General features: G+C 34.3%; 1 protein-coding gene across 26 annotated transcripts in view; it reads left to right on the forward strand.

Moving 5' to 3' along the window:
* Positions 1 to 9546, forward strand: part of PHF20L1 (PHD finger protein 20 like 1) — a 73924-nt gene extending 64378 nt beyond the window's left edge. For 12 of the 26 annotated variants that reach the window (XM_028852916.2, XM_028852919.2, XM_028852920.2 and 9 more), the window contains 4 exons: positions 153 to 348; positions 3282 to 3642; positions 4914 to 5079; positions 6528 to 9546. In XM_028852916.2, the coding sequence (XP_028708749.1) occupies positions 153 to 348; positions 3282 to 3642; positions 4914 to 5079; positions 6528 to 6670 (866 nt within the window). In that variant the 3' untranslated portion in view covers positions 6671 to 9546. The remainder of the gene's footprint in view (positions 1 to 152; positions 349 to 3281; positions 3643 to 4913; positions 5080 to 6527) is intronic. The other 14 variants (XM_001089697.5, XM_077944043.1, XM_015146013.3 and 11 more) reach the window with 3 other exon arrangements.
* Positions 9547 to 12254: the final 2708 nt, after the last annotated feature.

A 12254-nucleotide genomic window follows, 5' to 3' on the forward strand; every position in this document is an offset into this window, starting at 1 on the left:
ACCAGTTCCTCAGAACGCTGTCTTACTCTTTTTGAATCTACTCCTAGTGCTAGATCTTGCCTTGCTTAATGAGCAACGTTAGTAGGGTAGCAGTTGAAGAAAAATCCGAATAAGTACAATCCTTTGTGATTTAATGTCAATTTCATCTGCAGGTCAGAGGTGGAGTGCAAAATATCGTTATGATAAGGAGTGGTTGAATAATGGGAGAATGTGCGGGTTATCATTTTTCAAAGAAAATTATTCTCATCTCAATGCCAAAAAAATAGTTTCTACACATCACCTGCTTGCTGATGTCTATGGTGTTACAGAAGTGCTACACGGGCTACAGCTGAAGATTGGAATACTAAAGTAAGTGAAGGGTGGCAAAGGGAGAGTCACACTTCCGTGGACGTTTTAATTCAAACCAACACTGTCGGCCTTTTGATGGTCCACAGTAACAGTTTGGAGGAGAGAACAGGTGTTTGAATAAAGTTTCATTTTTAAAAATAAGGAAAGATTAACAACCTTTTGGATGCGTTGGTGCTTCCTGCCTATTCTCCTAGAATGTGTAAGTGTGGTTAAAGATGTATATAGCATCTAGTATTTCAACACATTTTAGCTCCTGTCCCACTGTTTTGTATGCTTACCATATGTGCAAAATTAAGTGCAGTTGCTGTGGTGAACCCTATACATTGTGTCCTCCTTCAGGAATGCTATCAAGATGAAATAGATTCTAAGCAGGGTGAGTATTTTTTTTTTAATAAAGATTGATTTAGAGGGGATGAAGGGAGCCTAAAAACCAAATTCACTTCTCTGCTGTGCACCAAATATGTTAGTAATCCTGTACAATTTTCTCTTAAACAAGTCTGAGTCTCCCTAAAGAACGTATCAGAATATTCTTGAAGTCCTTATTTCCACTCCTTCCTAATGCCTAACTGGAATTCTTCTTTAAAAGAACAAACAAACAAAAACCCACATTTTAAGTAAAAACAGGATGATTCACTGGTTCTTCACAAGATTTTCTTCATTTGGATGCACTTGCCTTGGCCAGAAACTTGCCCCATCCTCTCCTTCCCTTCTCATCCTTGTGTCTTTCACATCCTATCCATTGCAATTTGTGAACATTGTTCAGTCCATTCCTCTCTCCCTTCCCAACGGTACTGTCTCAGCCAGGCTGTTAGATTTCACATGAACGATTGCCATGCTTGTCCATTCTCTGTGGCTCCAGCCTTGTACTCTATCAGCTCTTTCTTTGTACTGCTGCCAGTGTAAGCTTAGGAAAAGATAATTATCAGCTTGTCTTTCTTCAACTTAATGTACTAGAGCATCTTCCTGTTGCCCAATGAACTGAGTCCTTCCATGACACATACTTTGTCTACCATTTTGTTGCCACATGTTCACTGTGCTTTTTCCCCCAAATGTTTCAGCTATCCCAAACCATAATCCCGAAATGAAGCGAGCTTTTCCATTGCTCTAGGCCTTTACTCACACCCAGGATAAGCTTCTAACACTAGTGCCCCTAGCAGATGCCTTTCATAATTACCTGCCCAACTAGAGTTGACCACGTTCTTCTTGGCAAACTCCACGCATACTGGTGTCAGGTACTTTGGCATACTTAATTTTTTAATGCCCGTCTCCCCTTACTAAGTCATGGGATCCTTTAAAATAGGGCTTGTGTCCTATTCATCATTTTGTCTCCAATTGATACTGTAGGGTAAGTACCCAGTAACTATTTGTTGAATAAAATTTGCTTCTTTTTTATCATAAGCCTGAATATGAATTTGTTTTTTAAAAGGCCATGTAAATGCTAAGACTTAAGGGAGGGAATAATTTATTAGGTCTTTTTTTAAAACCTGATTTCCTTTTTGGTATCGGTGTGAGTTTCTCTGCATTCATAATTTTGCCAAAGATTTTAATTGGACCCTTTCCGTTTCATATACTTATAGGCCCTCTTTATGTTAATATTTTAAATCATAATATCTGTTATTATATACGATTTATTGAAAGTCCTACATGTCATGTGCTTTCATGTGATATTTCATTTAATCCTTATAATAAGCGACCTCATTTCATTGTTGGGTAGTGAAAGACAGAGATTTTATAATTTGTGCGGGCTTCTTTATGGCACAGCAGAATTCAGCCCCTTGGACTGTTGGACTACAGTGCCAGCTTTTCTTCTACTATGCCTTTTCCTGATTGAGAGTTTTAGTATTTTCTGAATGTTAAATTACTAGGGATTCAAATGATAAAATTTATCATTTCAGAAACAATACTTGAGTATTATTGGAAGAGAACTAATTTAACTCAGTATTATCAAATTTGGAAATTATTAATATGCAAACATTATTGAGCCTTTTGAAAGGTTTATATCTCCCGAATGTCCTTTCACTTAGCTCTGATGATTGGATTCCTGTTTTACTTACTGCAGAATTAACTGTACAATATCATGCTTACATGTTCAGTGAGGACGAGATAAATGGGCATTATCAAAGATTGTTGATGGGGTTGTAATTAGTATAATCCCTTTCGAGGTCACTTGGGTAGTACCTATCAATATAAATGTGCATGTTATCCAGCAATTCCATATCTAGAAATTTATCCGACTGAAATATTCTGACTTGTACGCAAAGATACACACAGGTACACAAACATATAACAGTAGGGAATTGGTTGACTCAACTGGTACATTTGTAAATATTCAGCCCTAGAGTAAAAGTAAGGGAAATCTATCTGTATGACATGATATGGCAAGATGCCCATAGCATGTTACGTACAAAAAGGCAGATTATATGTGTCCTGGTTGTGTCAAAAGAAGATGTGTATACTTATCCATTTAAGAACTGATTTTAGGTATACAGAAAAAGTCTGGGAGATTATACCTCAGTTATTTATGTTTGCCATGGGAGAAGAAATTTTTACTTTCTGTGCATTTATATTTAGGATTTTTGTCATCAGGAATTATCACTTTTTGACTGAATAAAAGTTTTTAAAATATGCTCACGTTAAAGTTTTTCAAATTTTACAATGAAAAATCGGTAGAAAAAGAAATGCATGTATCAAATGATGATATGAATTATCAACACAATTAAATTTGTTATTGCTTTTCTGAGTATTATTTCTTTAATTGAGAAATTCAAATTTTGGATGAAATCCTGGAGGGAGTTAACTTAAAGAATACCTTTGCTTTTGTCTTGAGAACTAGATCTCCTCCTAACCTAGTTCTGAAATAGATTATTGTATTCGCCCTAATAGATTTTTTTTTTTTTTTCTCTGAACTGCTGTTTTTCCAACTTTGTTTTAAGGAATAAACGTCATCCTGACCTTCATCTCTGGGCTTGTTCTGGGAAACGAAAAGACCAAGATCAAATAATAGCTGGGGTAGAGAAAAAAGTAGCACAAGACACAGTTAATCGAGAAGAAAAGAAATGTGTACAGAACCATAAAGAACCACCTCGTTTGCCCCTAAAAATGGAAGGAACTTATATAACAAGTGAGCACAGCTATCAAAAGCCTCAGAGTTTTGGTCAGGACTGTAAATCTCTCGCAGACCCTGGGAGCTCAGATGATGATGATGTTAGTAGTTTGGAAGAAGAACAAGAATTCCACATGAGAAACAAAAACCGTTTACAGTACTCAGCAAAAGAACACGGAATGCCTGAAAAGGTAAAACGGGTTCATTTTTTCTTTGCTTGGAAACTATGATAGGACAACAAAGGAAAATTTTATAAAATAAGACATACTGAATTTCTAGATTTTACTTGTATTTCCAAGTTCCCCAGTACCTTGTTAAAGTAAGGAGATTTTTTTGTTTTCCCTACAGGAAAACACTGGCCATTTGAACATTTGATTATCTCCTAATTCAGAATTGTAGTAATTCAATAAACTGTTACTCTAACAAAAGTTTCAATTGTATAAGTACATTTAGATGCTTCTAAAAAATGAACCACATTGTATTCAAAATGAAAATGTCTGTGTGTAAGACTGTGAAAGTGCATATGGGTGTAATGATTTGTCATCCTCTTTATGTGAGTTGGATAAAAGGTGGCACTCTAATTGTCTTTTTAAAAATTTTTAGCATATTTGTCAATGCATCCCACTATTCAGTAAGCTGAATTCTGACAGATCTATGTGCATTGGACATCTATAAACTTATTTCCTGTTCACTGGGATTATCTTAGAAATGCACCTTTATTTTTTACTGATTTTCAATTAATGAGGCCACTTTAAAATTAGTTTGTTTTTTTTTTTATTTTTCTGCATTCCTCAACAAGTAATTACTATAAATAAGTACTTAACTGAATTGGAATGTTTGTATTTCATATCATAAAGTTTGTGGTAAGTTATTTTGTTTAATATTAAATGAGTTATCTCTGCCAAATCTAAATGCACATTGTGTGTCCGTGTGTGTGTATGTGTATGTGAAGCAGTTTGTACTTTTGAAACTTGTAAAAGGTTTTTGCCTTTCCCTCCCCTCGTTGATTTACTGTACTATAACAGTAAAGTCCAGTCTGTAGTTAATTAGATTTTATACTGGTCTTTGGAAACACTCTTGATTTCTTTTCATCATTGCTTTCCCCTCTTATGTCCACTTATATCACCAGTTGAGATTAATTGAGGAAGAGGCCAGTCTAAATTAGTCAGGAATTCTAATTACAGAATAGAATTAGTGACTTATTTTATTTAGCGCATTTTATTGAAGCCTTCTTGCCTGTGTAGCACCGTGCAAGGCATGGTGGAGGGAGGTGGTGGGTGCATCTGCTCTTAAGAACCACCAGCTGGAATTTGGTTATGTAGCAGTACTTCTTTAAAGATACCCCAGGAGTCAGATTGGATCTCACTAACTGTTACCAGTGATGAGGTGTTTCATGTATCCTTACCTCAATGACTGCATTTCATCCCGTTCTTTGTGTTTATTTTCCAATGGTCCTTTGCAGAAGAATCCAGCTGAAGGGAATACAGTATTTGTTTATAATGATAAAAAGGGCACTGAAGACCCAGGAGACTCACATCTTCAGTGGCAGCTCAATCTCCTTACACACATAGAAAATGTGCAGAATGAAGTTACCAGCAGGATGGACCTAATCGAAAAAGAAGTCGATGGTAATTTAAGAAAAAATTGAAATACAGTTACTATACTGTATTTATTGTTACTATGAAGAAGTTACTTAAAATTCTTAAATTATGGGATGAAAACTACAGATACTCTCCATATTGATGGGGCTTTATTACTCCCTTTGTATTGTATTTAACACATTTGGGATCTTTTACGCTTAAAACAATATGACTGGGTATGATCTTAGGTTGGTTTTATTTTTTTAAGATGTATATTTATTAAATATTGTCTATCTGCCAGGCTCCAGATAGATCACTTATGGAATAAATTTATTAGTTTCGTTGAAGTAAGTTTTCTTTGGAAGTCAACATAAGGAATTTAAGCATGTTTGAAATATGAAAACATTTTGAAAATTTTTTACTTTGGTTAGCACTTGTTAAATTAACAAAAACTTCTACAAAGTTAAGTAGGTAAACCTTAAGTGGTTTTCTTTTATATTTTAAAATCATATCATCACACAGGAGGCCTGAAAAGTGGGCAAGAAAGATACTATCACTATTTTATAGTTGCAAAACTAGAGTAACTTAGATTACTTGATTCTCAGTCCATGTTGTTCTTAATGCTTTCTGATTCCTGTTTCTTCCTAACATCTTAGACGATATTCTGCACCCCAACTCTACTTTTTTAAATTTGGTATAAGCACGTGATGTCTCTCCTCTACACTAAGTTAGAACTCCTACTCCTTTTCTTCCCCCTTGAGAAAAGAAGAGAGGAATGGAAACCCATTTTGGAAGCCTCTTCCGTGTGGGTATAAGCTAACTGTAGAGTTAATGTAATGTTTTGAGTCAATTGTTGAAGAAAAGAAAATGTATCTTGACACTATTTAGTATTGTTAGCGTAGATTTCCAAAGGAAACATTAATAAAAACTATAGAATATAATCAATTGCATTCTGCCTAGAACTTTAATATGCTTAACGTGTCTTTTAAAAAGTAGTGTTAAAATAGTGGAACTGAAAAGAACACTGAGAAATTGCTACTTCCTTTTCTTTGTTAAAAAGAACTTCTGGATTAAAAAATATGATTAGGTATGTTTCGTGTAGAGATGATGAGTCTAAATTAATAGAAAGCTTGAGCAGCTATAGGAAACTGTTGTATCTTATTCCACAAGTGAGTAAAAGGAGACCTTCAAAATGAAGTTAGAATGTGTATATGTTTATGTGTGTGTATGTATTTTCCCCCTTATATATAAACATATAATTCCTATAAAGGGGAAAATTATTTTAAATGACAGATAAAAATTGCCAAGAGCGACTAGAACTCTGTGGGGTGGGATGACAGGACACTAACCTCTTAGAAATGTCTTGAGTATGTTGGCCTTTTAAAGACAGAGAAGTGAACCCTTAACTCTATCACAGCTCCAACTTTCTAATGTTTCATTTTCTGACTGTTCTTCTAGTCGCGGTTTAAATTTGTTTATTTTCTTCTCTCTTTTAGTTCTGGAAAGCTGGCTTGATTTCACAGGGGAGTTGGAGCCACCAGATCCTCTTGCAAGATTGCCCCAACTTAAACGCCACATAAAGCAGCTCCTAATTGACATGGGCAAAGTACAGCAGATAGCAACTCTTTGCTCCGTATGACAACAGTGAACACTTAATGAAAGAATGTGGCTTTCTTCAGTCAAATCATTTTTATTATCCACATGATAGCTAAGTGGATAATTTAAAAGCTTAGTAATGTCTGGTCATTCACTGATTTGTGATGTCAATAGGATGGCACCTTGGAAAGAAAAATGAAGAACAACTTTATCAAGGAAGCTAGTATTTAAAAACAAATTCATGAGCAAGCTGCAAATGAGAATGTGTTATATGCCAAGGAACAATGAAGTAGAATATAATGTATACTAAGGGATTTCAAGTTGGCAGAATTTTTGAGTAGTTGCTTACATGAAGCTCAAGATACCTGTAGAAAGAAATATGGTATATTTATATAGTTTTTAATAGAAAGATCTACGTTTATAAACCAGCACTTGGCCAAAAACAAAATTGTAAAGGAAATTTAAATTCTGGAGAATTCTACAGGGTTGCTCTAAGAACTGTCTTCTCAGCAGTTGATCCAGCTGTACGGAAATTTAGGGTATTTAAACTTACAGGATCATGAGCTGTTTCTTGGGCGATGAATGTTCTTAATCAGAAAACTGACAGTGGAAGTCTCACTTCTGGGGAAAACAGTTGTGGAATTCTTACTTCATTATGAATGTATTTAAAAAACAAACACCAAATAATTGGAATATATTGCAGGCATTAAGCTCATTAAAAACAAACTGGCTTGCAGAAGGGTCCGATGTGCCAAGTGATCATGATTCTGCTGGAAAGAGGATTTTAAATATTGTGGGAGTTCTCCCACCCTAAGTCTTACATAGTGCCACCAGTCCATCCAAAAGCTATGTATCACCTGTACTATATATATCATATATATAGTTGAATGGCAGTATTCAGGCTCAACGTACAGTTTGATCCTGAGTATGCTTGGTGTTTGCCTTCAGAAAAAAAAAATTGTAAATAACCTCAGCTGGGATGAGGAGTGACAGAAATATCAAAATAATTTGTGGCTGTGGATTTTTTTAACTGCTAGTAGTGGAATACTGGAAAAGCTTCATTTCTGAAGATGAATTTTATTTTTAAAAAATACATGCACACTCAAAACTTTTAGCTTTGATCACAAATGGACAAAATTCTGAAACCAAAGGCAACTAAGTTGCTGTGTTATGCTCTTGCTGGATTTTGAGCCTAGGTCCTACTGTCTGCCAGTACTCATGTGAGTTGTATGCGCCCCCAGTGCTACATACGCAGGTATGCGTAAGTGTGTATGCTTGTTTTAAACAAACACTCAACGTACATATGTACATAATCTACACATATTTATATCACATATCTAGTTTTATTACTATAGACTATACGAATTGGTGGTTAACATGAAATGTTACCTTTTAACAGACTGTTTTTAAAAATTAAAAATGTATGTATAGGTTTTGAAATTTTTTTAAAAGGGGAAAAAGACTGTTAAGAGGAGGCTATTTGATGACATATAACACTTGAATATTTCATGCCTCATTCTGTTTATCAGTTCTCGCAATCTGTATAAAAATGCATTTTAGAACTGATAGACAGTAAACTTGAATTTATCTTTGATAAGAATACATGCCACTGTACATTCAGATATTATTTAAATTTGCAAACACATTGTTCTATATGTAAGGGTACTGTATGTAAAACTCTTTATTAAAACTATTCCACATATCCTAAAATTTCAGCTTGCCTTTTTGCGGCCTTATATTTTGATGTAAAGATTAAAAGAATGTGCGAAACAGTCAGAAATTTTTTTGCCTTTTGAGATTCTCCAACTTGACAAATGTGCCAAAGATCAACAGACAGAAAATATAGTCCTGTGTATTTACTTGTCATGCTTTGACTTTGTGGAAGATCTTACTGATAAATGAAAAGCTTTAGCAGAGGTGGTTTTGTGGGGTAATTGCTTAAATTTGCATATCAAAGTAAAAAAGTAGTGCCTGTATTCCATGTGTGGAGTAAATTTGCTAATGTCTATGTTTTATGATTAATACTATTATTTTTCCTTTGCGTTCTGAAATAATGGCTCTAATATTTTCCCTGTCATGCCTTCATTCTAGACATTGAATTTATATCTTCTTTTTTTCAGATACGGAGCAAATAGCATCCTTAACCTATGAATAATGGTGTTGCCTAGATTCTTGTCACACACACAGAAGACCCTTTGTACCTAGTAACATTCATCCTCTCGATTTCCGGTGAATACGGTTAAATTCATGCACATTTGTTCTTGTTTCTGAAAATGAGATCAATTTATTTGTTATCCAGCAAATTGAAAATTCTATTATTAGAGTACTGCAGTTTTTGCTCTGCTTATATGTATATGAACTGGAAATCTGAATTTTTAAATTTAGATCTTTAAATCAAATTATTTTTATGCATATTTTCATTTAATATAGAGTATATCAATCGACTGAAGTCTTTCACGACTAGTAGGCTGAGCCTTTTCTTCTTTAAGAGAGTGAATTAGTTTCTGAGAAGTCAATCCATTGTGAAAAGTTTCAGATGAGATTATTTTCTGTCCTTTTAGTCTTTTTAAGTATCACTATATGTATTTAAATAGAAGCAATAAACTAGAGAGAGTGTTTCTTGAAATGACAATGTTTTATTTGCCACCCAGGCAGAACAGAATGAGCATTGGTAGAGAAGGCTCCCTCTTGGTATGTTACTGATGTACTTCCGCATACTTGTTTGTGGTTCTACTGATTTATTTCCAAACTTAAGAGTAATGTACTTCGAAAACAACTTGGTTATTCTTTAAATTTCAGGTAAAAATCCCTTTTCCTAACACTCATTTCCACTGTCTTATTTCCTCTCAGATGTTCGTATTTCACATGTTCAAAATGAAGCATACTATTTCCCCTCCAATAAACGAAGTATCCTGCCAACTTCACTGTCTCCGTTAATAACGTTACCCTAAGAGTCCAGGCTTCAGACACTGAGTCCTCCCTCATATCCGTATCATTAAAACAGATAATGTTGTCTTCTTACTCCTCAATCCTACTGAAAGTCCAACATTTTTTATAAAATAATGTCATGAAGATATTACTACTGGCCTCTGAAACTGTAACTTTGCCTTTATTCTAATTCATCAAAATTGTCACTGCCAGACTGTTCCATGCATTGTACGTTACCTGCAGTATCTAATTTGTTCATAAAATAAGGTAAAATGATCACTTTCTAGATGAGGCTGAAGGATAGAGACATTTAGAAACTTATCCTGGATAGATAAGACATAAGGGGGCGGGTTCAGGATTCAAATCCTGTGCTATTCAAGTTCATAGTCTCTTTCCAACATATGTGCTTCAACTATTATTGTCATTTCAGTTTTCTGTTCTGGAATGTCTAGTGACTCCCTGTTTCAAACCATGTCAGGTCTTTGTAATCTGGATCTTTTGCAATTTATATAATCCTCAAAGTTATTTAAATGTAGCCTCACTATTAAATGGACTACACTTGTTTTCCTCTATTACCTTCATATTGTTTTCCTCTTCTGGAAAATTCTCAACTGTTTGTTGTCCCTCTGTAAACCCAGACAATCCTTCAAACTTCATTTCTCTTCCTATAAGAAGTAATCCATTGCTGAAAGTCTTTCATGGTATCCTGCATTGTACCAAGCTATTGAGGAACTACATCAATGATTAATAATATAGTGGAACAGGCATGAACTTTGCAGTCTTGAACTCAAATTTTCACTTTGGTAATTTACTAGCAGTGTGATCTTTTGGAACTTTACTGTCCTTATCTGTAAAATGGGAATAATGCCCAGCTTAGAGCCTTGTTTTGAGAATTAAGTAAAGCAAATAAAGTACCTAGAAACTGTTACTAAATAAATAGAACTTTCATTAGACATTAGGGTTGTCCATGTGCCAGCTATTAAGCTTAGAGGCTGGGGATGGATATGGGATTAATAAGATCACAGTCTATAGACTAATGGAAACATAAATATTTTTCAACAGGAGAGTACAAGGAGACAAAGATAATTAGAGTTGTAGGTGGAGGGATTTTGGGGAAATAGATGATGCATGTTAATTAAAACAGTGATCTTCTCATGTCTTTTGACTACGAGTGGCCTCTCTAAAGAAATTTTGAAAAATTGCATTTCACTCTTGATACCTACTGTCTTTGGGTACTCCTGAAAGTAGAGCAAGAGGTAAGACTTGATTGTACTTAGTTTATTCAGGAAATGATCCAAGGAAGTTGAAATGAGGGAGAAACAAAGGTGTGGGAGGGGAGGGAAAAAGCTAATATGAATATGCATAATTGAAGACACTGCCATGAGCAATGGGGCTTTGATTCTTCCACTTGAAGTTGTCTGTAAATTTAAACTATTGCAAAGGATGATTTCCAATTTGCAAATATTGACATATTCAAATAAACCAGTTACATTATTTTTAAATGTATATAATAGAATGAGAATACAGTTTTCTTACCAACATCTGTTTTTAAAATACATGGAGCAATCTTCTTTAACATTTAGAGATTTTACATGTTTATATTCTCCCTTTTGCCTTTCCATTTTACTTACCAACAGAATATTATTTTGTATAATTATAGGTCTTTATCACCCTCTCATACTTTTGTCCACAAAAAATGGTGCACTGCAGTTTTAAAAAGCATCAAAATACATGCTGCAAGCACTAATATCACTGAATAAATAGAAAAATTTAAAATTGTGGTTGGCCATTGCACCCCTCCTAATTTAGCACTAATTGATAGAACAAGTAGACAAAGTCAAGATGTATTAATAGAAGACTTAAGCAAAAATCACCCAAAATGACTTAAAATGGACATTTATGGAAATTCTGTCCAACAAGAACATACTTTTTAAGTGTACATGGAACACTAAAGATGATAGACTGTATGCTAGGCCATAAAACAACATGTCTCAAAGGTAAATATAACACAGTCTCAATAAATGTAAAATAATTGAAATCATGCACAATATGCTCTCTGACCACAAATGAATTAAATTGGAAATCAATACCAGGAAGATAGTCTTGAAAAGTTCCCAAATGTTAGGGAATTAAACAGTGTACTTCTAAATAACCCGTGAGCCCAAGAAAAAATACAAGTAAAATTAGAAAATATTTTAAATAGAATGAAAATGAAAACAACATGCCAAAATTTGTGGGATACACCTCAATCAATGTTAGAAATTATAGCTTTTGCTTACATTTATAAAAGTACAAAATCACGACAAAAGATTTCACCTTAAGAAACCAGAAGATAAAGAGCAAATTAAAGCCAAATAAGCATAATAGCAAGGAAATAATGATAGTGCTGGAACCAATGAAATACTAAATGAACAAAATACAGAAATAGCTGGTTCTTTGAACAGAACAAAAATTGATACTGTCTAGGAGGTTGATAAGTAATTAGAATGGAGGAAGGGGACATTAGTGTGGATCCAACAGAGTTTTTTAAAACACAGTGAATACATTTCCATAAATTTGAGGCTTAGCTGAAATGGAAAAATCTCTCAAACTACACAAATTACCAAAGGGAAAAAAAAAAGAAATCAAAAAATTTGAATTTATAATTAAAAATTTAGGCTGAGCACAGTGACTCATGCCTGTAATCTCAGCAATTTGGG

This window comes from Macaca mulatta, chromosome 8 (genome assembly GCF_049350105.2).
Source record: "Macaca mulatta isolate MMU2019108-1 chromosome 8, T2T-MMU8v2.0, whole genome shotgun sequence".
NCBI lineage: Eukaryota > Metazoa > Chordata > Mammalia > Primates > Cercopithecidae > Macaca > Macaca mulatta.